Source organism: Anoplopoma fimbria, chromosome 18 (assembly GCF_027596085.1).
Source record: "Anoplopoma fimbria isolate UVic2021 breed Golden Eagle Sablefish chromosome 18, Afim_UVic_2022, whole genome shotgun sequence".
Classification (NCBI taxonomy): domain Eukaryota; kingdom Metazoa; phylum Chordata; class Actinopteri; order Perciformes; family Anoplopomatidae; genus Anoplopoma; species Anoplopoma fimbria.
In genome coordinates, this window is record NC_072466.1 from 20,140,251 (window position 1) to 20,167,807 (window position 27,557).

General features: G+C 40.9%; 2 protein-coding genes across 2 annotated transcripts in view; one reads left to right on the forward strand and one right to left on the reverse strand.

Annotated features, from left to right (window-relative positions):
* Window positions 1–1,296, forward strand: part of LOC129107007 (NF-kappa-B inhibitor alpha-like) — a 2,416-nt gene extending 1,120 nt beyond the window's left edge. Inside the window, exons 3-6 of the mRNA XM_054618330.1 lie at window positions 1–185; window positions 292–380; window positions 492–752; window positions 860–1,296. The exon at window positions 1–185 is cut by the window's left edge and continues 23 nt beyond it. Of these exons, the coding sequence (XP_054474305.1) occupies window positions 1–185; window positions 292–380; window positions 492–752; window positions 860–889 (565 nt within the window). The 3' untranslated portion in view covers window positions 890–1,296. The remainder of the gene's footprint in view (window positions 186–291; window positions 381–491; window positions 753–859) is intronic.
* A 1,215-nt stretch (window positions 1,297–2,511) lies between these two features.
* LOC129106865 (proteasome subunit alpha type-6) lies at window positions 2,512–8,205 on the reverse strand. The gene is made up of 7 exons (XM_054618130.1): window positions 8,031–8,205; window positions 6,754–6,848; window positions 6,090–6,171; window positions 5,369–5,524; window positions 5,060–5,238; window positions 4,777–4,871; window positions 2,512–2,713 (listed from the first exon to the last, which is right to left on the reverse strand). The coding sequence occupies exons 1-7, from the start codon at window positions 8,104–8,106 to the stop codon at window positions 2,656–2,658; spliced, it is 741 nt and encodes a 246-aa protein (XP_054474105.1). The 5' UTR covers window positions 8,107–8,205; the 3' UTR covers window positions 2,512–2,655.
* Between the last annotated feature and the right edge of the window lie 19,352 nt (window positions 8,206–27,557).

Here is a 27,557-nt window from a genome sequence, read left to right on the forward strand (position 1 = left end):
CACAGAGCAGCCCCAGTTGGTGGAGAGGCTCCTGAAGGCCGGCAGCGACCCCCGTCTGGCTGACGACAGCGGGAACACGGCTCTCCACATCGCCTGCAAGAAGGGCTCCCTCGCATGCTTCGGTGTCATCACCCAGAACTGCCAGCGACACATCGGCTCTATGGCTTCCTTCCCCAACTACAGTGGTAAGTACTGAGTTAAAATGGATTCCCTAAAGACACACAGAATATCATGTCTCACTTAGGCAGTTCTTGAATTTGGTTATTAACTGAGCTTTTCCTTTCTCCACAGGACACAACTGTCTCCACTTGGCGTCCATTAATGGCTACATCTCACTGGTTGAAAGCCTAGTTCGGCTGGGTGCAGACATCAACGCACAGGTATGTGTCATCACATAAAGAGGCAGCCAGTTTTTCAAATAGGAGTTCTAAAGGAAAACCTCGGTCTGATGCAGCAGGAACCTAACAGTTTCTGTACCTTGTTGCTCATAGGAACAGTGCAGTGGACGGACGTCGCTCCATCTGGCCGTAGATCTCCAGAACACCACACTGGTTCGTCGCCTCCTCGAGCTGGGCGCTGACGTGAATTGCTTGAACTACGGCGGCTTCACGCCGTACCACCTCACCTACGGACGCCAGAGCGAGGAGATCCGCCGGCAGCTGTACGAGAAGACGGCGCAGGAGCTCAGGGAGCTGCCTGACAGCGAAACAGATGAGAGCGACATGGAGGATCTGGACTCATCGGAGGATGAGGTTAGTTTCTGAATCAGAGTCCTCAAAGGCCAAAGCACCTGAAGATTTTATAGGATTGTGTTTTTTAAAGTCTGGGTTCCTAACATCTTGTATTTTCTCTCCTGCAGCTGTACGATGACATAAAGTTCGGAAAGTAAAACAGAAGCATCCCGTCTACCGGTGGTGTGAACGACAGTGAAGCTGCTACTATGTGGCCCAGCCACAGCCCCTAACGAGGGACACATCAGTCCACGCCCTCCGTCCACGTCCAAGTCCACAGGTGCTGGTCTTGGGATCAAAAAAACGTAGATGAAGATGGTGTCCAGCCTGGTCAAGCCCGGTCAGGATCACAGAATGATCTGCGCCGGAACACCATAAAAGAGCAGGACGACCTCCATACAGTCCTTCTATATACTGTAAATGTACATTGATGTGTATATACCAGAAGAGACATGTGTAATATATTGTAAATACAGAGATATTATTTTTGTACCTGTAAATATGTGTGAATTTAAACACAATTAACAAAAAGTTGTTCTGAATAAAAAGGAAGTTTATAAATATACACAGCCGTGACTGATGTGTGTTATTTCCATATGTGTTTCACAGCCTTTCAACATTTTAAAAATGAGCATCATTTCTTACTTAAACAAAGTGACGAGGAAGACAGTCATCGCCCAGACTTGTGGCAGACAAAAATTTTCACACTTGTAACAGTCTGGGATTTCCTTGTTGGGGCGAGGTCACTGGGTCTGAGTCACCGCGCTGAAAGTCCCTGGGCAGCATAAGAGGAACATGGTGTACTTAAACATTCCGCCCTACCCAGACACTACCGCTGAATGGCAGCTGGGAACTGGCATTCGCTAGAAATACCGAGTTACTTTTACCAATATTGGAAATGTGCTAGAGGTAGTCATCAGTCTAACTGCCGTCACAAAGAACTCACTCGAATTCCCAGTATAAAGTAGATCAAGGGCAACACTTCTTTGGTACGGAGAAAGTGTCCCTTAGTGATGAGGTTTAATAGCAGTGTGTACCATTTGTAGCCTGTAATTGTCCTCCTGGCTGCAGGGGGATTATCCAAGGTCAAAGTTGTTACCTTTTAAAAAGGACAGGGGAAATAACTAAAAGACTAACATTAAATAGCAAACTCTTAAAGACTATTGCAGCATTTAGGATGGAAAATACATTTTTCTTTCTGATCTGTTGAAGCTGCGGAGAGAAGACTGATGGGAAATAGTCAAACTGATGATCATATAAATGAAAAGCTGAGCTGGAGCCACCATTTCCCCCACCACACACCAGAGGCCATATGTCAGCTTAGTCAAAAGCATTAGGGGAGAAAATGTTCCCTTTGCAAAGAGAAACTACTTGTAAGACATATCCGGTGAGCGCAAGCAGTCTATTTCTGACATCCTCCATGTGTGTAAAAAAACAAAAATAAAAGCTGAAATGTTGAGAAAATGAGGTCAAATCGGGTCTACATCACTGTGTAGTAAAACAGGCTCTCCACAGCACCACGGTATGTCATGTGATTTTAGTGCGTTCAGCGCCACAACAGGAAGCTCTGAGGTTGAGCTCTGCACACGCTCTTGTTCCCAGAAATGTTTCCCCCTGCTGCTAAACTCAACTCGCAGACCAAAACAGAGGCCAGGAGTTAAAGTGATTACATACATATTCATTAAGTGTAAATTTGACTGGAGAATGCAAACAGTTCCATGTGCAAAAATAAATCACCATCTTCCCAATAAATAGGAAACGGGTAGAAAGACAATGGTTATTTAACTCGAAAAAACTTTTTTTTATTGTTGAATGAAACAGTGGGGGTGAATGTACAGCAAACAAAGATAACCCCAGCCTCCATCTGGGAACTGCATATCCCATCATGCTCTATCTTAATCCGACAGGTGATGCGTCTGCTCGCTCAGTCCCGCTCTGCCAGGGCCACCAGGTGAACGTCCACTTCAGTCTCTGTGAGAATCCTGTAAAAGAGGACGGGAGGAATTGAAATAATCAATAAATAACAGACAATAGGGTAAGTGGAGTGTTGGACTGCTGGTCAAATAAATTAAGCAATTTGAGTAAATTACCTTATGGTGAGAAAAATTAAAACTGGTGTTTTAACTACTTTTTGACATTTTTAAGACAAAACAATTCATAGATTGCTGCAGATTAATGAAACCAATCGTTGGTTACATCCCTGAGCCAAACATACAAGAGTGTGAATGAGCCTTAGAGCGTAAGGTGACATGGTATATACAGTGGGTACGGAAAGTATTCAGACCCCTTTACATTTTTCACCCTTTGTTTCATTGCAGCCATTTGCTAAAATCGAAAAAGTTCATTTTTTTTCGCATTAATGTACACTCAGCAACCCATCTTGACAGAAAAAAACAGAAATGTAGAAATTTTTGCAAATTTATTAAAAAAGAAAAACTGAAATATCACATGGTCATAAGTATTCAGACCCTTTGCTCAGTATTGAGTAGAAGCACCCTTTTGAGCTAGTACAGCCATGAGTCTTCTTGGGAATGATGCAACAAGTTTCTCACACCTGGATTTGGGGATCCTCTGCCATTCTTCCTTGCAGATCCTCTCCAGTTCTGTCAGGTTGGATGGTGAACGTTGGTGGACAGCCATTTTCAGGTCTCTCCAGAGATGCTCAATTGGGTTTAGGTCAGGGCTCTGGCTGGGCCAGTCAAGAATGGTCACAGACTTGTTCCGAAGCCACTCCTTTGTTATTTTAGCTGTGTGCTTCGGGTCATTGTCTTGTTGGAAGGTGAACCTTCGGCCCAGTCTGAGGTCCTGAGCACTCTGGAGGAGGTTTTCTTCCAGGATATCTCTGTACTTGGCTGCATTCATCTTTCCTTCAATTGCAACCAGTCGTCCTGTCCCTGCAGCTGAAAAACACCCCCATAGCATGATGCTGCCACCACCATGTTTCACTGTTGGGATTGTATTGGGCAGGTGATGAGCAGTGCCTGGTTTTCTCCACACATACCGCTTAGAATTAACGCCAAAAAGTTCAATCTTGGTCTCATCAGACCAGAGAATCTTATTTCTCATAGTTTGGGAGTCCTCCATGTGTTTTTTGGCAAACTCTATGCAGGCTTTCATATGTCTTGCACTGAGGAAAGGCTTCCGTCGGGCCACTCTGCCATAAAGCCCCGACTGGTGGAGGGCTGCAGTGATAGTTGACTTTGTGGAACTTTCTCCCATCTCCCTACTGCATCTCTGGAGCTCAGCCACAGTGATCTTTGGGTTCTTCTTTACCTCTCTCACCAAGGCTCTTCTCCCACGATTGCTCAGTTTGGCTGGACGGCCAGGTCTAGGAAGAGTTCTGGTCATCCCATACTTCTTCCATTTAAGGATTATGGAGGCCACTGTGCTCTTAGGAACCTTGAGTGCTGCAGAAATTCTTTTGTAACCTTGGCCAGATCTGTGCCTTGCCACAATTCTGTCTCTGAGCTCCTTGGGCAGTTCCTTCGACCTCATGATTCTCATTTGTTCTGACATGCACTGTGCGCTGTAAGGTCTTATATAGACAGGTGTGTGCCTTTCCTAATCAAGTCCAATCAGTTTAATTAAACACAGCTGGACTCCAATGAAGGAGTAGAACCATCTCAAGGAGGATCAGAAGAAATGGACAGCATGTGAGTTAAATATGAGTGTCACAGCAAAGGGTCTGAATACTTATGACCATGTGATATTTCAGTTTTTCTTTTTTAATAAATTTGCAAAAATTTCTACATTTCTGTTTTTTTCTGTCAAGATGGGTTGCTGAGTGTACATTAATGCGAAAAAAATGAACTTTTTCGATTTTAGCAAATGGCTGCAATGAAACAAAGAGTGAAAAATTTAAAGGGGTCTGAATACTTTCCGTACCCACTGTATGTTTCTCTGAATAGTCCCTCTGAAAACATCAAGCCGAATGTGAGTGCCAATGACCAAAGATGAGAGAAATCATGTTGGGAAACTGTCACTCATTTTACAGGGTCAACAAAGTGGTGCTGGATCAAATCACCATATATTTCTGGTCATTTACCTGAACTTGGGGTCCTGTATTGTGACAACGCCCACCTCGAGCTCAGAGGGCTTGAAGTCAATGGAGAGAACGGTTGACAGACAAGAGATTGCCGTCTGAAGGGAAGAAACCATGAGATTGTGTTAATGATATTTCTATAAATTGTATTTAAGTATTTTCTCAACACTAATAAAATGATGAAATTAGAAGCCACACAGCTGAAAACCACCTCTAAGGTTACTTTAACATTCATGCTCCTTCCTTCTCAACCTGTGGTACATCCGTGTCAAGACATTTGCTGTACCTCAATAGTTTGTTCAAAGGTCCAGTCCAGTTTCTTTTTCACTTTCTTCTCCAGGAAGCTGGTGGCTTCTGTTTGCTTCACTCCGGCGGCAGTGGCCTTGAAGCCGCAGTAGTAGCCTGCTGGGTCGCATTTGTACACCTGGGCGCCGTGCTCCTCGTCTATGCCGATCATGATCATACCTGCAGTCAACAGCAAACGGAGAAGACTATGACATTTGGCTCTGGTGTTTTACGCCGATAGATCACTACTTTACTGTCATGAGAAAACCCCTAAACGGACGGTAAACGGTAAATGTAGAAAGACACTTACAGCAGCCCAGTGGTCGCATCTCAGCATTCTGTGTGTAGACTTGTGAGATGTCAGCAAGTCTCTTACACAGCATATCCACTGGAATCTCATAACCGTACTTGTACTTCCAGTTGGCTGCCTCGTAGCGAGCTCGCTGGACTTGGGACCTGCTGTCAGCTAGAGGAGAGAAAAGTGGGTGATTGGTTCAAAGCACCTGTTTAACTGTCCCACATTCATATTGGTACTCCTAATCTCTAATGCAGCGTTCCAATGACAGAGAAAGCTGTTGTCATGGCAAAAATGACATTAGTGTGGAAAGAAGAACCGTCAGCTGCAGTGAATGCTGTGACTGAGAAGAACAGAGAGGTGAAATGATCCGTTAGACTCATCATTTTCACTTATTTTAAAAAGAGGTTTTTCTTCTTTTTTTTGTCCTAAACTCGTGCATTTCCTGTAGCGACCACAGTTTACAAAGGTGGGAAGTTCACCTTTCAAATGCTTCAGTTAACAGAAGGTGAGGAGGAAAATCAGAAGAAAGTGCAAACATGCTGCTGAATATGCACCATATGTAAAAAAACAACAACTAAACAAGTAAGTACAGATTGACAGAGGGGCTGAAAGTTGTATCCATCAAAATTCTATTTTACTACTTTTTGATTAATCTTAAACCAATAAACCCTTTTGATTAATACCAGACCGCTAACTATACAGTATACACCCTAATGTGTGCGCCAAAGCTTACCTGTCATCCCAGACATCACACATCCAATATTATCTGTTATTCTGAAGAGGTGGGTCACTGTGGCAGAATCCAGCAGCTTGTCCTGTAACAAGGAGGAGAGGGTTTCATAGAAATGTATGCAAGTGTGATAAAAGGGACAGCTGCCACATCTTTTGATGTCATTACTGCTATTGAGAAAATATTTGCTTTGCTTTTAAGTTTATCATAATCATATAATATAAGCTTAACACTCTATATTACAACAAGTCTTTTTACTACTGGTAAGACCAAGTAAGCAATTGAAGACACCCCTATGGGCTATGAAAACATGATGTACATTTCAACATTTTTCATACTAGCAAAATAATCCATTTGTTTTCTACATGATATAAACTTCTTAACTGTGAACTGTTTTACCAGTAGTTTAAAATAAGAGTAGATGCGTTTGGAGAAAAACTGAGGTGCATTGTAATGCATTTTGCTATGATAAACAATTCCAAATTAAATATGGACACAAGATGTATATTTACTCACTTAGAAATGAATGAACCAAATCAAGTTTCCATGAAAATTCCACATGTAAAGAGCTTTAAAGTGAATACATTTATCTGTCAGTAAGGATGTTGTGAGTTTACAATGCTCACAGTGCTTCCACTCTCACAGCAGCGGGAAAACAAAGACTCACCGGTACTTTTTTTTGTGTTACAACAATTGCACAGTCCTTCCCCCTGACTGCTACTGACGTGAGTCCGCCTTGGTTTATGGCCTTGAAGGCATATTCTGCAAATAAGCAAGACAAGAGGGTGTCTTTATGTTTACATGTTCATCTGAATACATGAATGTAAGGGAAGAAAGCACAAAACAAGCACAGCATTCAATATGTACAAACAGATGGCTGTTTCCCTCAGCAGTAAAACTGAAGCAACAAGCAAAGGACTGTTATCATCTGATCAATACGTTTGACATAATCAGTGGTGTAGTGGTTAGCACTGTCGCCTCACAGCAAGAGGGGCCCGGGTTCAATTCCCGGGCCAGACAACCTTCTGTGTGGAGTTTGCATGTTCTCCCTGTGTCAGCGTGGGTTCTCTCCGGGTTCTCCGGCTTCCTCCCACAGTCCAAAGACATGGAGGTTAGGTTAATTGATGACTCTGAAATTGCCCGTAGGTGTGAATGTGAGTGTGAGTGGTTGTCTGTCTCTATATGTCAGCCCTGTGATAGGCTGGCGACCTGTCCAGGGTGAACCCTGCCTTCGCCCATTGACAGCTGGGATCGGCTCCAGCACCCCTGTGACCCTTAACTGGATAAGTGGTTACGGAAGATGGATAATCATTAAGCTGATGCATCAAATGAGTGGTGATGTTACTTGTAGGATTTATGGCTGCACATTTGGGAATACAACTATTTGTTATGTTATAAACAGTTTGTAGAGCAGCTTCTCCTGATTGTTGTTCATCAGATGACATCAACACAACACTTCATCTTAGATCATAGGATCAATTTCACAAACTAAAGCTGCACAGCAAACTGTGGAAACAACACATGGGCGGAATATTTTCACTGGATTTTTTTACAAAAACAATCTAAAGTATTGTGGTAAAAAAATATTATAAAACTCAATTCAACGTAACCATAACATTTGAGTCAATGGCACGTTTTCACTCACAGCTATGAATCAGCTCGCTTGACTGCAATGCTAAACTTGCTAACTAGCGTGCTAGCCAGCTAGCTATTGTGAGTCGCGCTTTTATATTTAATTAGAGAATGAGCAAAGTGGACGTTAAATAACAACTGGCAGAAGACAAGTACAACCTTAATGCCTTTATATGAAGCTGCTTTCGCTTTGGCGGGGTGTCATTTATCAGCCAGAAGCCGAGCTACACGAACCATGACAGAGCATTTAGCTAGCTAGCAAACACGTTAGCCTGCGAGCCGGCTTTAGTGTGAACAAGGCCACATACTGACCGACTTGATAGAGTCTTCCTTCGGGAGAGAAGATGGTGATGTGTCGATCAAACCCTGCACTGGAGCCTCGGGACATTTTACAAGGTTAAGTTGGCCGAGAAGTTCGACCAAATGAATTTGCAAGCAGATTTGACTTCATGCACAATATTTTTACCCGGAAGTTGAATAACGGGACCCATACTTCATCCGGTGTCATAGACCTGCTTCGTTTCCATGGTGATATAATACTCATATGCTGTATCTCATATCACTTGCTTGAGTATTTCCATTTTATAATGATTTATTACAGCTAGGTTACTTTCCCCCCCACTACATCTATATGACATCTATAGTTATTAGCTACTTTGCAGAATAATATTTTAGATTCAAGATAAAAGATGATCATAAACTGTACTGTAAGTGTAACTACCCAACAGTAAATAAAGTAGTTAAAATGAGCTATACCTTGACCAGCTTCCACACAAACATACTATTTATGCTTGAATGCATTAGTAATACATTAGAAATACATTTGTAATCATTATTATTATTTCAAATACACCCCTAATTTACCCAAAGAATGAACAAGGATACCATTATCAAATGTGCCCGAGTCCAGTTTGTATCAAAGGTTATGAGAAGAGAGGGAAAAAAGCAATTATAGAGGGGGAATATCTGATTTTGCAATTATTCTTTTTAAATTTACAGCAGTAATCTATCATTCCCTGTACTTATAAAATAGTTACGTATATTGATGCAACGTATCAGTATGGATACATTGCAGTTCTGCTGTGGAGAAGGCCTACACGACCTTTGTGAATCCTATTATATAAACATTTTGTCACGAGATATGGAAGTTGAGGAGTCAATTTTGTTACATTGTTAAATGTAGCAAAATTGTATATATATATATATATATTTTTTATTTAATATATATATTTTACAATGTATTTATATGCAATACATCACCTGTGTTTAGTCTTTTTAGCCCTTGCTCCTTTTTTTGTTATTTAAGATGTAACATTAGTGATACATTAGCTATTATATTACTAATATTGAGAAGACTTAGCAGCTTCCTCTTGCCAACATAACACCAACAAACATTTTCATAGGCTGCATAGAGAAGCTAAAATAGTAACAAATATTACTGAGACAAAGTGAAAACAGATCCTCTTATGATTCCACAGGTTTACTTTTCCCTATCACATGACAAGCCAAGTGAAAATAATGCCATCTTTTAAATGGAACATGAGCGAGAGTTTTTTTTTTTCAATTCGTGGAATAAAATCACAGACGTATCACCTGATAATCATAAAATTCCCATTTCCTCATTGCTGAAAAAAAGTTGTGGGAATTTCCCTCTGTCCCCAGGTAACTGATTCAGCTGAGGAGAGGATGTTTGCTTCCTCTTTATAAGTTACTCACACATTTATGTAATGACTCATAAGGCTAAGCTACGCGGAATCATGATCAGTGATGATTAAACTAAGTTGCCAAAAGGGTCAGCGATGCCAACACTGATAATCTTCTATCATCTATCTAAAGTATTCTTATCTGGTTTAATAGCAAAAGTCCTTGTTTGGTTGCCATGTCATCTTCCTATTTTGCAAACTATATGGTTTGTTACACTCATAGATGACGTACATGGGAGTGTTTCTATTTGACCCCATGTCTGAAATATGACATAATCATACATCATGTATGTAATAAAGTATTTTGACAAAAAGTCAATCATCTAAAAATGAATAGAAAATCTAGTATTGCAAAAGGTTTGTCCACTCCTGCACAACCACGAGTAGACTATTCTATTCTAAAATATGCAATATCACTTTTAATACATCTTACATTCATTGCACAAGTTGAGGAGTTTTTTTTAACTTTAACTTGATAAAACAATACATTTCCAACATATTCTTATAAGGTCCAATTAGGATGCTTTCTGAGTTAAATAAATGGCTAAAAGGCAAAGCATTAAATTGCTTCTAGATTATGTTGCTAAAACATCCGCACATCATTTGCTTTGGGATCCCTGCACATTCTCCCCCTTTCTTGTCCTCTTCCCCACCTCCGTTCTCACTCTACATTTGCACACTGTATTCACATTTGAAACCAGGAAGACCCCCACCCCCGGGTCTAAGAGAAGCAGCATGGGACTGACTTCTGGGGTTATTTGGGGGGGATCTCCAACATCTACGAAAATCCTTTTTCACAGTGTAAAGCCGTAGTCTTGCTGATGTTTTCCAAGAACAAACGTTTAAATGTTAGTTATAGAGGAAACATTATGATGAGGCCTTTCTCTGAAAACCCTCAGACGTTAAAATGAACCATTACTAGTTTAAGCTTTTCTATTTCCTAACCATCAATCTTTTCCAGTATTTTAAATTTTCCAAATATATTTCTCTGAAACAATTTTTTGTATGTTGATCTCTGTACAAACCCTTTGCTCAGAAGCAGTACATTTTGTTGCTCTAAAAAAGCATGATAAGCAAAATATCTGATAAAGACAAACGATTCATAATAATCTACAGCACACATGAAGCACGCAGTTTCTAAGAACCTGAATGCAGTGAGCAGCTTCTGGGAACGGCTTATCTGAAGTGGACTAAAACGCAACATGAGGCCAAAGTGAAGTCTGCTGAGCGTGTGTATGATAACAATGGTGTTTGCTCGCTTCCTTTTACTTCAAACCTCTCGAGAATCTGCATACTGTTCCTTGTAAATTATCTAGTGGTTTCTCATGTTGCAAACATTCGAACGATTGCATAGTAGCCTCAAGGTGTGTTGCAATTAGTGGTTTCACTTAATTCTTAAGAAGGATGGGTTGACAGTGAGACAGCATGCGTCTTCAGGGATGTGTACTAATGTATCTAATGAGTGTTTCTTAAGAGAGGGTTGATAAGCTTTACTCTGCAGCACAACAAGTGCCAAGCTTCTAAAATAAACACACACCTGCTTTATATTTATATGTTGGTTTATTTAATAAAACAAGCCTCCATGATCTCCTGATCTAATGTCCTCAATTATTGGTCTTTGACTCTGAGCAAACTCTCCGAGCTTCATCTTCTTTAAAAACATTATTGACACACAAACTGGAATACACCAGCTTCAATTGTCTCGAAATACCTGTGTGTTATTTCAGTTCCTCTGTATAGAGCTCATCAATGAGTTGGTGGAACGCCAGCTAGGTCCGGCCTACTTGAATGCCTGCTCTGGTTTTACTCTGAATGCAGATCTAAGATTCTACTCTTTCTATACATGGTGAAAGTGATTTTAGGCTACATCTGACTTGTGCTGTATCTGCCTTTACTGATGGGGCTCAAATTGCTCAAATTGAGGTTATCATGTATGTGCTCTGTTTAGCTTTTATATTTTTGTTTAGGGCCTGCATTTCTCCAATCATGTACTAATATCTTTGGTTTTATGACCAAAGTCCCTTCAGAGCTGCCGTAATTACCTACCAGCTAAATATGTGACGTAATAAAACAAGCTGAGACCAGAGAATAGGGAAAGCAAAACTAACTGTAGTTTACTTCGAATAGAAAGAAAAACACCACACAGCTCTTGCATAATAGCATCAGTTTGAATCGCTCATAGAGAAAAGAAGAAAATAAAAAGAATAATAAATAATTAGCAGTTTCCTCCTTCATAGCTCATGTCAGTGTACAGTGGGTATTATGGCCCTGTTTACTTACCTGGCATTAAGACTCAATCTGTATCTGGATAAGGAAAAACACATGCTGTTTCAAGGTCTGCAGCTCCGTAGCCAAGTTTTACTTTTCTGTTTCATCTTGCATGTTTCTATTTCTTCTTGCAGGTTTTCTATTTATCTTGCATGTATTAGCGGATTTATCAATGTCTTGATTTTAATTTGTATGCTTATTGTTTTCCTTTGTGACGTGAGGTGTTCACCTCATCTTGATTACTTTTTAATAAACTGTCAGTGAGAATTTGTCTCGTGTCAATTTGATTTAACTGTTGCTGGTGAGCTGTCTCTGTCCTTTATCACCAGGTGTGTCCAGTGTGATGTGGCTCATCACAGGAGAAGGTTTTAAACTGAATGCAGATCTAAGTTTCTACTTTTTCTATACATGGTGAAAGTGATTTTAGGCTACATCTGACTTGTGCTGTATCTGCCTTTGATGATGGGGCTCAAATTGCTCAAATTGAGGTTATCATGTATGTGCTCTGTTTAGCTTTTATCTATTCATTTCAATATTGTGTTGCTTGGTCTTGACTATTTTAACCAAATAATTGATAAATCCAGATAGTAAATAATTCTTGTGAGAAGGAAAATATATTCAGACTGTAAATAAATCACCTTTGCTTGTGACTGATATTGCGTCTTTATTGATCTTTGACAACATAATCAAAACCTAACTGTTGTAACCATTTATTTATTTTTTAGATTAAAGAAGGTGTCTCCCCATTAAACCAAAATTGTGTGCCGTTGTTGTTGGTAGGCTTTAGACCATAAGATACACAATGCAGTGGGCTGACTTAGGCTCAGACCTGGGAATGAAGTCACACTTTAAACTTTGGAAAGCTCCCTCCAAAGCCACAGAAGACGTAAGACTGCTGTTTTTACGGAGTAAGTAGTACTTCTTGTGACAAATAAACTGACCCTCGTGTAAAATTGTCAGAATGCAGCTTTAATATTTGACATGCTGTATGTAACATAGTACAAGGAGCCGTTGACAACACTGGTGCCGTGGGCCTTGTGACTTGACTTGAGCTTGGGATTCTACCACATCATGACTTAACTTTTGTTTATGTAATGTGGCTGATGCATTACAATGCTTGTACAGTCGACTGAAATACACATACCACATCGTTCATTTAGAGTATCAGCTGGAAAAGTGAGCATTTATTTTTGATGGTCATGTGGTGAGTTGACTTGGCAGTTTACTTTACCAAAGGCAACGGCTGCATGCAGGCAGCCTGCCGTTAGCAGAAGTCATGAGCCCATTGTGCAATCACACCATATGTTTTGACATGTGCCTTTTTCCGCTTTGCTTCAGAGACGATGTAGAGATGAATAGAAAGTTGCATACTTTATCACATGCACACTTGATTTAAATCTCAGGTTGTCCAGAGATGTAAAGTCAGTGACAAATCCCCACCAAAAGTTTATTTAGCAAATTGTTATTTAGCGAAGTTGCAGGTGTAAGGATCATAATGGGATTTAAAACTTTACGGTGAAGTTGGTGAGACTTCTGGCAGTGATGGTGACCTCTAAATGCTCGTATTTTAGCAGTTTCAATTGTCCTTTGTCATCATCTGTCCTGTTTCCAGTAAAGACTCCATCAATTGACTGTATGAACAGTGAGTAAGAGCTGACTATGGCCTCATCAGCTGGTCTCTCAGGGCGAGCGATGTAAGAACAGGTGTCTGCGGTGACGAATAGAGCCTCCATGGAAGGGGAGGGTATATCTGTGGTTTTAACCTACATATCCTACTTTAAATGTATGATGAAAATGTCTAAAATAACCTGCACAATATCCCCAAAATAGACGAAGCACATATTATATTAACAGACGCTGAACACACTCACTCAAGTTAGATGCAATTTTCCCCGCTGCGGGACTAATAAAGGATTATCTTATCTTATTGCTGTTTGCACATTCTGTAATGTGATATAAACATGTTTAAATAAACTCACATGGCTCGATGCACTTAAAAAATATGTGTCTGAGCACATAGAAATAAAATGGAGAGCATGTTAAACACAAATGGCTACAAACAACAAAGACAACCATTTTCCAGAGTAAGTCGGCGACTAGAGGAAGTAAAGTGTGTAACTCTGCTCTGCCACAGGGCAGGAAACCCCAAACCTCTTCTTTTTATCACTGTCTTGTTTTTTTTAGTCTGAGTACGTTGCAGAGTGTCTCTCAGTGCTCCCCAGCAGCATATTCAGAGAGGCCTTAACTATCAGGTTCTACTGGTAAGCTTTGTCAGCCATGCTTCACACCCTGCCAGATCTATCATCCTGCACAGTCAAATATGCTCCATGCTGAGCTATCTCCTTCTTATTAGGGCCATCAAAAAAACAACAATCACAGAGTCAGGGGAGGGGGAAATATTCTGAGGAAAAAAACGAAGAATTACCAAGAATAAATAGTTGTATATTTATAGTTGTAAAAACAACACAGAAAATACATATAACAATTACTGCTTTTTTTTGAGCCACAGATTATGGTGAATTATGCCCCTTAGAGTTTGCTGGGGAGGGGGACGTCTGAAAGACCCTGCTCAGCCTGCTGCTCCGGAGACCAAGCCCCAGATGAGGGGATAGGAATGGATGCGGACAGAGAATATACAAATTTTCTTCTGAGAAATTTAGGACTTTAGTCTTTGAATTTTTTTCTTGTTATATAACCCCCTCGCTCTGCTCCATATTTTTTTTTCTTTTACTCAAGCGCTCACAGCAAGTGACTCTTCCTTGCCCTCAGGCAATCCATATCTTTCACCTAAATGAGCTCAAACCAGAAAACAAAAAAGCTACTCCGATAGGCAGGGCCTGACATTCAAAAGGTAACTCATTTTTGTAACTAGATGAATAATTTAAAATGTTCTTTTAGTTTAGGATCCATTTTGCAGTAATGCTTCAGACACAACAAAAGTGCATTGTCTAAAGCAGTAATTATTAAATGCCTGGTTTGTAATCTTGAGAAACTAGCAAGAGCATGCTAATAAAAGAACAAAATCCAACAGTAGAACCCAGCGCATAGATGCCAACTCTTTAACAATGAACGCAGCGAGCAGCACTAGCTCAAAAAGTTGCTAAATCTAGCAAGAAAGAGAGAAGAAACACTGACAGTTTGGCCCTTCAGACCTCCCTCCAAAGCCGCTCCCCCAAAATTATCATTATGAACATAAACATATCAATTTGTAAGATTTAACCCACTTTGTAACAAAAATATCAAACATTATTTTGAAGAAGATTACCAGCCCTGCCTTTAACTGATTAACTAAACACTGATCTTGAGCTGATATTGCTAAAATTTTACATTTACATTTGTACACATCCAGCAGTTGCAGTAGTGGTTTTTAATCTGGTCTTTTAAGATGCTAAATGCTAATCCTAACATGGTGCAATGGAGCCCCAAATGTTACTATGACATTGCTAACTACTCTCACAAACATAAAAAACCTGCTTACCTAAGTTTTCATGACTATCCATCTGACTGCCATTTTGGTAGCATTGCTAACACTGTAACTGGAAGAAATGTGATAGAAAATACTAACACAAGCTAACAATAGCTAACAAACAAAGCAGCATTGCCTCAGCAGACCAGTGTTACTCTGTAAAAAACTACAAAGGAAGGTCAATTCTGATTTAATAATGAAATATCCTGTTTACTGCCAACATTATTACACTGGATGTACGCTAACCTTGTCTTCTGTGGTTTAATGTTGGTAGTTAGCTAGCATAGCATCGAACCTGTTCCTGTAAACACATCACACGGTATACCGATTTAGTTAGCTAAATCGCTAAACCCAAACCCTAGCTAAATTCGCAAAGTTTTCCTTTAAATTGCTAATTTTGAAAAAGATTAACAACATTAATGAGACACAATGTCATCTGCATTAACGTAACACTTAATCCTTGCCAAGTTACAGTTATACCCTACAACTGGAAGCTTAAAAGATTTTCCAGGTATGCCTGCAACCAAAACCTGGTAAACTCATCCAGAGAGTAATTTTGGAGGCCAGTATTTCCTGGTGGCCTCAGTAATAACAGAGTGTCAGTAATCTCCTGATGGTTTAAGAAGAGAAGAGAAAACGCCCTGCTGCATTGCAGCAATGCTAACAGCAACTCGCAGCAGTGGCCAAACCAACTGTGCATCGGACCATGACATACATGGAGATGAAAGGGACACATCAAACTAAAATGTGAAAGACCAACAAAAACAAATGCTGTTGAATTACTAAATATTGGGCAATCCTGGAGCCTCAGCCCTTGGTAGATGCGGTGGTGGCATGCTATAGGAGCGAGACTGTGTGGGCTCCAAATGACTAAAAAGCATGACTCATTTTCTGCACACTACTGTACGCCTATAAAAATCCCCACTCTCACACACTTATGCATTCATTAATTGAGTGTCCACATTGTCCGCAAATGGAAAACATGCTCTCATCGATCTTATTTGGTTATGTTAGATAGTCAAACAGGATTAGAAATAGTTATTTATTTCATATATGTAGCGGTGAAGTCACTTCAGGGAATGCTAGGGGAATTTGGAATGAGAAAACCTTTCCCAAAAATACTGATTTGACTGTGTATTGGATGGTTAGACGTTATTTTGTGTGTATTTAAAATTTTCAGCACATTAATGCCTTTTCTATTAAATCCTTTGGTGTCTTCCTCCTCCTCCAGTCCTATTGGCCTGTTCTTTCATGCTCCCCCACATTCGCAGAGTGAACTGCATGCAGAAAATTGCGCAGGTACTTAAATGTACATGCAATCTCCTCATAGGGAGATTTATTGCTAGCGTGAGGGTACACTGGATCTTCAGAACTGCCTTGCAACTCTGAATTCAACTTTCAGTTCAGCAGCGCGATGTTATGAAAAACGCAGGAATGTGCTCACAGAGGACTGCTAGAGTGGAATTTTTGCTGGGAATTTCCCACTAGTGTGTGTTTGCACATGCGCACAGCAGGTATGCATGTGGCCTAGGTGGAGTGGCTGTTGTCTCAGAGTGAGCATAAACAAGTCTGGATGACTCAGGTGGTAAACAACAAGAGGTTGCCAGGTGAGATGTGCCAACATGCCTCTTCTTTCTCTGAGTTATTTCAAATCAATTATGAATCATTAACAGTACCTGGATAGGTTCCATGTTACATGCTGTACTCCAGATTTAACAAGCCACTCAGATATGCGTGCTGACTCATTCACACCTCTTCTTAAAACCTCTTATAACTTAATTTGGAGTTACAGCTTCAATGAAGGGCCTTGTGCATTTCAAAATAAAATTTGCTGCTTTGTTCCAAGTAGTTTCAGGAATTGAAAATGAAGCTTTAACAACGTGCAAAGCCTGTGGTACATTATGTTGAAAGTGCAGTTTTGACTACTGCTGACCTCCAGTAGCACTGTAAGAGGCCGCGTTTCTCCCTTCTGAAATCCCCCAAACTTTCCCACCGCCAAATCTTTCCTCCCAGCCGCCAAGATAATGCTCTTTACAGGCCTCCCATGATACACTCTGCTGTGGACCCGCCACAGCTGGTGAACCGGCGGTAGTTAACACCGGCCATGAGCTCTACCTAACTGCTTTTCCAGCACAGAGCAGAGGGAAGTGTTATGAAGACAAGACACAGAGGGCTCAGAGGACGGAAGGGGAGGCTTGCGGGAAAGCTGGCCCAGATGTGTGCAGTAGCAGTCGGCCAGGCCCACATCTGCAATCGTTTGAACTCACTGGGGGAATTCCTCTCTCACTCTGCAACTCTCCATATATTTTGTCCTGCTGAATCCTCAACTGGGGACAATGAGTCGCCTGACTGCCTCCCTCTGTTCTTCCTCTCATGTTTCCCTCTCTGTGTTATGAACCGTTTCCCCCACAGACAGACAAACAGGCCGGTCTGGTAGCGACTCCAGAATGGGGGGATCCTTTGTGTTGAGGAAATTTAGAGGGAAGATAAAAGAGCCAAGTCTTTTGGTAAATATAGAGTACTGTGTATGAGGCACAGACATAACAAGCACTTAACATGAAGCTGTATTTGGTATCATGGGCTTTGAACGCACCTCACCACAAATGTCCTCACTATGACAAAAGAAAAAGAGGCAAAGATGTCAACCACAAGTGCTTTTACCAAAGCAGCAGTTGGAGACAGGCCGCTGCTTGCCTGAAAAAGCCTCCTAAACAGCAATTTCATTTAAACAGTGCTGGAAAGTGGGTTAAATCTAACTAAAGAGCTAAAAATATCTATTGTTTTGCTGCGTGGGTTGGCCAGAGCACAACAAGAACAGGGAGTTTCCTCTCCTCCAGGAAGTGGGGAGATTTCCTTGTATTAGCACTCCAAGATTTGGGGACAAGATGTTCAAGATGACACTGATCTACGCTGAGACTTAGTGCTGGACCTCCTCTGGGACACAACATTCTGTCTTTCCTCCAGGGATGGAAGCAGTTTGGGATTTGAAGAATCAAAAGCGTGATGACGTACTGGCTGGACCTGCATCAGTCTTTCTTTTCTCATGTTCTATTATTTGTGTGTGTGTGTGTGTGTGTGTGTGTGTGTGTGTGTGTGTGTGTGTGTGTGTGTGTGTGTGTGTGTGTTTATGCAGGTGATATCTTCCCATTGTCCTGTTGACATGCTGTGATCTGACATTACCACTCCCTGAAGACTCACACACTCAACATTTACTTGACCTTTATCTCTGATACACCTTGTTTGCAGGTCGTATAGTGGACTGGACACACAAAGGGTTGGCATTCTCAGTAAATAGGACGAGGTGAAGAAAGGTCATGTTGAATACAAAAAAATACAGACATGCTATTTGAAACACAGATATTTTAAATAGGAGGACAGCCGAGACAACTGTTTTCTTTGGCATATACACAGACAGAGAGCCACACTCTAGCAGGGTTTATGTTCTCCTTTCAGGATTAGTCTAACTGTCTAACTATAGAAATGAAAAGTCTTTGAGTTTAGAATGTTTGTTTTGCTGTGCCATCTGCATTAGTTGAAGTTCAGTCCAGAGGCTCATTGCTATATATACAGGGACATATTATAGTCTAGCTTACTGGCCTAATTTTTGCTCCTGGTGTTTGCATTATGTCTTTGGTCTGCACTGTGTTTAAAGCTGCCCTCATCATTTTTTATATAAAAAAATGGGCTGCTTATAAATGGTAAATTAATTTGTAGCCTACCTGTATAGCACTTTTCTGGTTTTCTGACCACTCAAAGCGCTTTAACACCAAATGGCATCACCCCAACACCCATTCAAACACTGATGACAGGGGCTACCATGGAAGGTGCCACCTGCCTATCAGGATTAACTAACATTTATGCATCGCAGGCACAGTTTAGGGGAACACTTTGGGGTTAAGTCTCTTGCCCAGGGACAATTCACGACATGGACTAGCCGATCTTCTTATTCAAGGACGACCCACTCTACCACTGAGCCACAGTATAGTGACGTAACCATCATCAATTATGACCCAACGTTCCCCTAAGCTCTATGGAGTGTTTGTGATTGTTTTTTCAGCCAACAACTTAACGGTGTCACATCTCTCATTAGCATTATTTCCAGATACATCAGGTGTAACAGTTGTTTTCAGTGATAAACCTCTAACACTACCTGCCCCGCTCCAAACAGCAGACAGAGTCAGTCAAAGACTAGCTAAAGAACATAGTAGCTAGCATTTAGCAGCTAAAGAGAAAGATATTTCCTTCAGGAGTTGGTTGAAAACAAAACAAAACCTAAGTTTGCAGCAGCACCAGGGTCGACCCATGCATGCACCTTGTTCTGCAGAGGATGTTTCACTACTATTGTGCTCTGACCAACAGTTACATGAGCCAGCTATTATAAACCACTGGGCCTCAGAGCGCTGGTGGGCTGCTCAGGTACCGCCATCTAAATGTGTCACATAAATAAAAAATCATGGTAAAAAAAAGGGCCAAATTTCAATTACCAGTTATATTTGAATATCATCACGTTAAACAATGACTTCATCAGGTAGAGACAAATGTGTTTTGCTGCTGTTTGCTAGCTAACGTTTGGCCATGGCTTAATATGTTTGAAGCAAAGTATTTGGCTGCTGTTTAAAGGTGAAATCATTCAGAAAAGATGGAACCAAACCATCTGTAAATCATAGGAGCTCCTGGAAAACCACCAAATTATAAGTCCAAACTGCTGTTTATAACAGTTCATCAAACGATGAGGATCATTCAGATACATGTTTTCAAAGGGGAGGCAAAGATTTATCGGGTTCAAAATGTAATTTTAGAATAGCTTACCGTATTTAAAATCGACAGGAACGTTTTAAACATTTTTAATCTCAATTTGAATGTTTAAGGTTCTTAGCCAAAGGTAGATAGTGGACTGGGTTAAAACAATGGGTGGCTATGTCGCTGCATATGCCCTCTACTTTAACCGTGTGTAGGAGAGGAGGTGCATAACCAATTTTGGTTATGCACCCTCCACTGAATTGATAAGGATCTGTGCCAGGGATATCAGATTTTCAGGATAATGTCCCATTAAAGCCTAAAAAAACAAAACAAAAAAACCCCTCTCCATTTATTTGATCCATAATGAAATGGATTACCTCATGTTTAGAAACTTTTGTCACAAACCCTGACCCAGTTGTTGAACTTTTGTGGACAATCGTTCCATCACACCAAAAGTGCTTTCACATTTTTTCAACTTGATAAACTTTAGCTTTTGCAATCTTCTTTTTTTGTATCTCTGGTCGGTAAAACGTCCTGTGAATATTTGCTGACTGTAGCAAAATTAATAATGAGCTCTGTCCTCATAAGAGCCTTGAAACGTTTTGAGGACTTTTGAAGAATTCCTTTCCTGCATCTGTTTTTGTTGGGCTTTTTGGAGTCGTTCCACTCTTCTAAATCTACCTGGATGGGTCATAATACATTAGCCTTCACAGCCATCTTCTGTTTTCTCTTGAATGTGCGACTTTATATATCCTCAAATATATTGTTTATTTTTTACCATAAACAATTGACATGTGGTCTGGTGGCTAGCATTCAATTCCCGGGCTAGATGGCCTTCTGTGTGGAGTTTGCATGTTCTCCCCGTGTCAGCGTGGGTTCTCTCCGGGTTCTCTGGCTTCCTCCCACAGTCCAAAGACATGCAGCTTAGGTTAATTGATGACTCTAAATTGCCCCTAGGTGTGGATGTGAGTGTGAATGGTTGTCTGTCTCTATGTGTCAGCCCTGTGATAGTCTGGAGACCTGCCTTCACCCAATGACAGCTGGGATTGGCTCCAGCCCCCCCGCGACCCTCAACAGGATAAGCGGTCAGGATGATGGATGGATGGATGGAATTTACATGTGTAACATGCTAAGAAAAGAACATATTTCACTTCAGTTTATTTTCTTGTAACAAAAATGACCTAGGTATCCATCACTAAAGCATCCTGGTTTAATGCTGAGGTATTTGTGTTATGTTAGCCATTGTGCAGAAGAGATCAGGCCTCCACCCTGTGAAACAAAACACCCACAGACCAGTCAAGCTTTCTCAAACAAAGTCAGACAACCAAAATAATCTCACTAACTGCTTCTTGTCCCAGGTGGAAATTACATTTAGGCTGTACGGACCACTGTGTATACATAAAGCTATACACAAACATACATATACAACTATACATACACATTTACATATATATATACCATCATGTTTTTTCCCACTCTTTTCTTTTTTTTTAATTAGTGAGAATGTGTTAAGACTCTAATTTTAAGTCAAGGATCTATGATTATATGACAGCTGGCCCTGGTCACAGACATGTAAAAGCATCTCTTTGGTAATAAAAAAAAAAGTATGAAAGTAATACATGCCAGTACAATATCTATCCACACTTGGACTTTTCACAAACCGCTAACGTCCATCAACTGTGACTTATGTCAACGTGAGCAGAAAGTTAGAGATTGCGATTAAGGACATGGTGTGCTTTCAGTCATAATGTGTGTGACGGTCACCGAGAAAACACTGATAAGGATGAGAAACTGTCAGGTGCTTCTATTGATAATGGACTGAACTGTCTCATACATTCCATTTACCAGTGGACAGGTTTTTTTTATTTTTTATTCAAACATTTTCTGCAGATCCATGCACTTCTACATAAATAGAACATGTTTTACTTCAATAAAATCCATATACAAGGAAAAACATGCCCAGTTGTTGGCCTGACTCAGTTTAAAATCTGTTTTATAAGGGTGATACACTCTGGAAAACCTTCTAAAAGTACATTTAAAAACTTGAGGCCTGCCAGCCAGAGTAACCTGGTGACTGGTGTTAATGTCAAGCCCGGACACCCCTCCTTTCCAATTTAATTTCATTCAGCTTTTTTTTTTCAAACAAACAGCAGGTCAATCAATGCATGTGCAGCTGGTTCAGCTTCAGTTGTATAAAGGTTCCCAGGTCATACTGTCTTATCATTGTCCTAGCCACCTGTACCAGCAAACTTGTAGCTGAGATAGGAGGCAGCTAGTGCCGGGGACTTTCCACAACCCAGCATGTGTGTGTTTGTGTGTGTGTGTGTAAAGTACTTCTTGACAGTCAAGTGCATGGTTCTGCATTTGGGTGTGTGCATGCAGACAGACAGACTGAGTGAGTGAGCGTAGCGGGAAGTGTGAGACGACATGGAGAGGAGCTTTTGCAGTAATGAACCACACAACATAACCGTACACATGGGTTTTCTATGAATTTAAATATGAATTAGTGTGTGTTTGAGGGACAATAAAAGTATGGGATGGTGGGTTGTGTAGCTTGCAAACTGATGTATGAGCATAATCACAACTCTGAAAATATCCCCCTAGCATCACGTAGCATACAAACCTAATGAGAAGGATCTCGATGCTCCACAGCAAAGCAAGAGACAAACTGGAATCTGACGAGTTCTACTCCACTTTACGCCAAAAGGGATGTGGTAATAAAACAGTGTCTTATCGCTAAAATGCCAATGCCTTACACTGAGGAGTGACAGTTGGCCCTATAGAGTCTCGGTGTAAACGGGCTCTCTGTGTTTTTAAGCTGCAGCCCACGGAGGAAGCAAAGGCTAAGGGGGTGAGACAGGAGACCAAGCAGTGCTGGAAATCCCCTTCCCTCAGCAGGCCTGCCTCGTCTTAGACACACAGGGCCCCGCTGAGGCCCACATCAAAGGGGCTGCTGCTGTTCTCATCATCCTCCTTCTGTCTTTCTATATGTCTCACTGTCCCTCTTTATCCCCTCACCTCTGTTTCCATTTATATGCATGTCTCTTTTATCACTGAGGAGCAGCTGCATCTGGAGGAAATGAGATTGTAGAGGTGTAACCAGTAACCTACCTGGGTATTTTTGTTGCACAAGGAAACCAGGTACTGGATTCTGTTTTGCAGGGCGTCTTCGATTCACAGCCCAAACTGTACTTGTATAAAGTATTTGTGTAAGTAATTTGCCAGTGACTAACCGGCATCTGCGACTCGATTAATCACAGAGATGTATCAGCACACATGGCCGTCAGGTGTGGTGTAGTTTATTTTAGGGCATGTGGTTAGACTCGGTGTGAATCAGTAGTGAAAACACTTGCTAAACTGGCCTCCATAGAACACTAAGCACCCCCTGTCCCCACCCCCACCACTCAGAGCCCACAAAAAATGTCAGGTATGTTTGAAGAAGCAGACAGCTCGAGGCCAGCGTGTGGACATGCATGTGGGGGACTGGCACATTAAAGTTGAAGCAATGATTGGGACGGACCCCTTTCGCACACACGCGGACACGTAGGCTTGTGTGCGGACAACCATTTATGCAAGCAGACATACTCATGGCTGCACCAGTGAACACTTAGTCACAAGGAATGGCATTGTGAATCCTGTACTCTGGATTTTCCCTCTTAATCACTGATTGCCTGGTGACTGCTACGTGTCTCATGTCTCCCAGAAGGAAGCCGCTCAAATGGACAAAGTCAGTTTCCTCTCTGCTGCAGCATATATATTATGTAGACCAGTGACAGACACTTGGCAACTCAACTCTTAATCAGATTTAGAAATTAAACAGAAAAAAACAACAAGCACTAAATTTAATTTGAATATATTTATATAATGTTTTTCATCAGGATTCTCTGACATTATGTGCTTATGTTCACACTTCCAATTACATTGATTATATGTTTATATTTATACATTTAAAATTTTAAGCCCAATTTTCCTTAAATCATACTTACTTCTACATTCATACATTGTTTGAACTATTATGGTGTTACTGGCCCACAGTAACCCCAGTAAGTCTCTCCTATTAAGACCAGTGCTACCCTCTAGTGGACTGACTAGGGACGCATACTTTTGTCTGTTAAAACATATTTTCTCAACTGACCAATAGTGTATTTTTAGGTTGACACAAATGTGTAGGAACTATATGGGTTCATTTGGGGCACAGGTCCCAGACTAGCAGTGCTTTCACTTTCCTTTATCTGTTGATAACAAAGATGAATGAGGACACTGCCACATATTTAAGGGCTAACACAGCTGAAATCTACATAAAACAGCTGCTAAGGTTTGGTTTGTGGTTTGGTTTGGATTTGGTTCATGATACAGGCAGCGAAGGAAAATGCTTGGGGCGTCAGTTAACTTAAGTAGCACAGGACAGCTAGAGACAATGGGAGACTGAGAGAGAAAAACCAACATAGTGAAGAAGTATGTGCAAATAGTTAAAGACAAAGCACCCGCCTTGTTGTCAATAGAGTGTGTTTACATGTGCTTTTTTGTCTGGGGGAGAGCAGACAGGAGCTCCTGAGAGGACGGCTGGCTAGTAAGCTAGCTAGCTTGTCCAACTCCAGAGCAGGCTAACTCAGCTAGCCCAAGCTTCTACTGCTCTCTCTCTTTCTCTAGTCTCTTAGCGGTGAGTTAGCTTGCTAATTCCACCATGCTTTGATGATACACAGCAGCGGGGAATGTCTTCAACTCTCTAATAGTTTAGGCTATTAGTAACAATTTTCTAAATCTCTGTAACGCGTCGCCAATATTGAGTCTAGAATCTCAGTTTACCATCTCAAATGTATGCAATATTGATTGTGGCATCCAACAACAAGCAAGACAATGTTTTGGATCTGTGGTTTTAGTCCATTACTGATTCGTGTTGGCCTCCAGCCTTTCCTTTGTTTTGACCTTCCTATATACAGTCTATGGTTTTGACTGAGGTAACACCATGACGTAATCATGATGTCGGCTGTCAAATGTTCTATTGCAAGCAATTTTCATAGCTTGTTAGCTGAGAAACACTTATACCTCTTCATGTAGCAAACAAAATAAGACATTTGAAATGCCGATGATTGATTCTCATCAATACTGTCACTCACAACCGTCAATATTTTGTCTTACATCTTTTTAAGTTAAATACCTGCAGCCACCAATTCATTTCTTCTTGCAGGCCTACTTGATCCTCTCTATTTCTGCATGAGCTGTTCCACACAGATATCATTTATTTAGAAGCAGGCTATTTACTTAAAGGATGAAAAAATAGGTTTTCTTTATTTTATTTTTTATCTTGTAGGCAGATGACTATAGTGGTAAATATAGAAATCACCACATTATAAAATTGCTGATGAGTCAGACTCAGAATCAGTATGCATATGCATACAAGGAATTTGACTGCAGTTTTTTCCACTCACTAGTACACAGACAGATAGACAAAAACAAGGAGATCCAAGAAGTACAAAGGATAAACATTTAACTATTATGTACACATGAAAGATAAAATGCAAAAGTATATATGAACTTAAAACACAAAAAACAACACTGACATATAGATAAAAGTGCAAAGCTGCTTGAATAGATATGGCACGGTTGTAACAGGATATTTTATGTACATGAGGAAGGTGGGATGTGTATATGTATATCATTTAGAATAAAAATTTAGAATTCAAAGGTACCGGGTGATTGCACATGGATTTGTTCCTGACAGAGGACGATTGATTAATTGTTCATCAGAGTGACGGCCATAGGAAAGAAGCTGTTCTGGTGTCTGGTAGTTTTGGTGTACAGTGCTCTGTAGCGCCTACCAGAGGGGAGGAGTTGGAACTGGTTGTGTCCGGGGTGTGATGGGTCTGCAGAGATGTTTCTTGCCTGTTTCCTGACTCTGGAGATGTACAAGTCCTGTATGGAGGGCAGGCTGGCCCCAATGAGTCTCTCTGCAGACCTGACAGTCTGTTGTAGTCTGTTCCTGTCCTGTTTGGTGGCAGATCCAAACCAGACAGTGATGGAACAGCAGAGAACAGACTGGATGATAGCAGAGTGAAACTGAGCCAGCAGCTCCTGAGGCAGGTTGAACTTCCTGAGCTGACGCAGGAAGTACAACCTCTGCTGGGCCTTTTTTCTGATGGTGTCGACGTTGGAGGCCCACTTTAGGTCCTGAGGTATTGTGGACCCCAGAAACGTGAAGGTCTCCACAGCACCTGATGAGGCCGATGACTGTTGTGTTGTCTGCAAACTTCAGAAGTTTAACAGCTGGATCTCCTGAGGTGCACACATCCCTCGGGAGCGCCGGTGCTGATAGTCCGGATGCTTGATGGTATTTTTCCCAGCCTCACCTGTTGGGTCCTGTCTGTCAGGAAATTTGTGATCCACTGACAGGTGGATGGTGGCACAGTGAGCTGGGAGATATGTGTGTGAGTATTACTGGGATTATCAAGAGTGTTATTATTTCTCATCTCATTCAGTCAGATCAAGCACAAGGAGCCCTACTTCAAGATTCTGAAGTGCGACAGATCTTCTCTAAAATGATCATCCAGTAGCCATTAGATCTGTGAACAGCCGCAATGCAAAAAATGGTCTGTTTTTTAAATGTTTTTGAGTTTGAAAACTTGCTTGTCTGAAAGAGTATTCAGGTCACCCAAATCAAATAACTGACACTGTCAATAAATCAGATTTATCCGGCTACATAGGAGTCAAAAAATACATCTAAAGCTAAAAGTATGTACATAATTGAACCAAAAGCCTATGAATAAATAATATATAAAAAGTAGACAGAAGCTGATTTTAAAGGGTCCAACGAGTCTTATTCATTCCAGCATGTGTTGAAGAACAGATAAAGATAATGAGCAACTACGACAAATATATATATTTGTATCTCAGATTATGGTTTTTGAATTATGTATAGCAGCGTTAAGAATTATCTGCAGTGTTCATGACTGTGTACATGAATGATCATGCTGTCAGTGGGTGGTATTGTCAGTCAGTCTGGGTGTTGTGTGAGCCTGCCTTGTGCTGCCTGGTTGTGTCATGGACTGGTTTTACTAAGTGACTATTAGAGATGAGCTGTCTCCTCATGGCAACACCATAATGACGTTGTGCAACACGAAAGGAGCCGCAAAATGGAGCATCATCCACTAACAGGCACTGCTTTTATTTCTCGTCTGTGAGTTTGCATATGTTTGAGGAATGTTGAGTGTCCAGGTGGACAGTGAAGGCTGTCTTAATCATACTAAAACAAAAATTTAGCATTTAGCTCTGAAGATTCACTGCCATCATGACTCAATAAGTCCTAAAATAACTACTTTTTCTTCTCCCTCTTTTTGTCTTGAAAAATGTTTAGGACTTGACAACAAACTAAATTACTTATCAAATTCTGGTACAGGGATGAGGAACACACACGCACAATAAATAGACCTTAGATTCTTGACCTTAGAAACAGTTTGACTAAATCATTTTAATCAAGTACTACCTACTATCTTATTCCAGAGCTTTCAACCGCAAACTCCATCAGATGACATGAGACATGGTTGAAACGCCAGAATAAGCTAGAAGGCCTAAGTGCAGCCTTTCTTGAGTTACGATTATTTTGTCCTATTTTCTTGAAGAAATAGTTCAGCTTTTTATGTATTTGCTTTCTTGCAGAGAGTTACA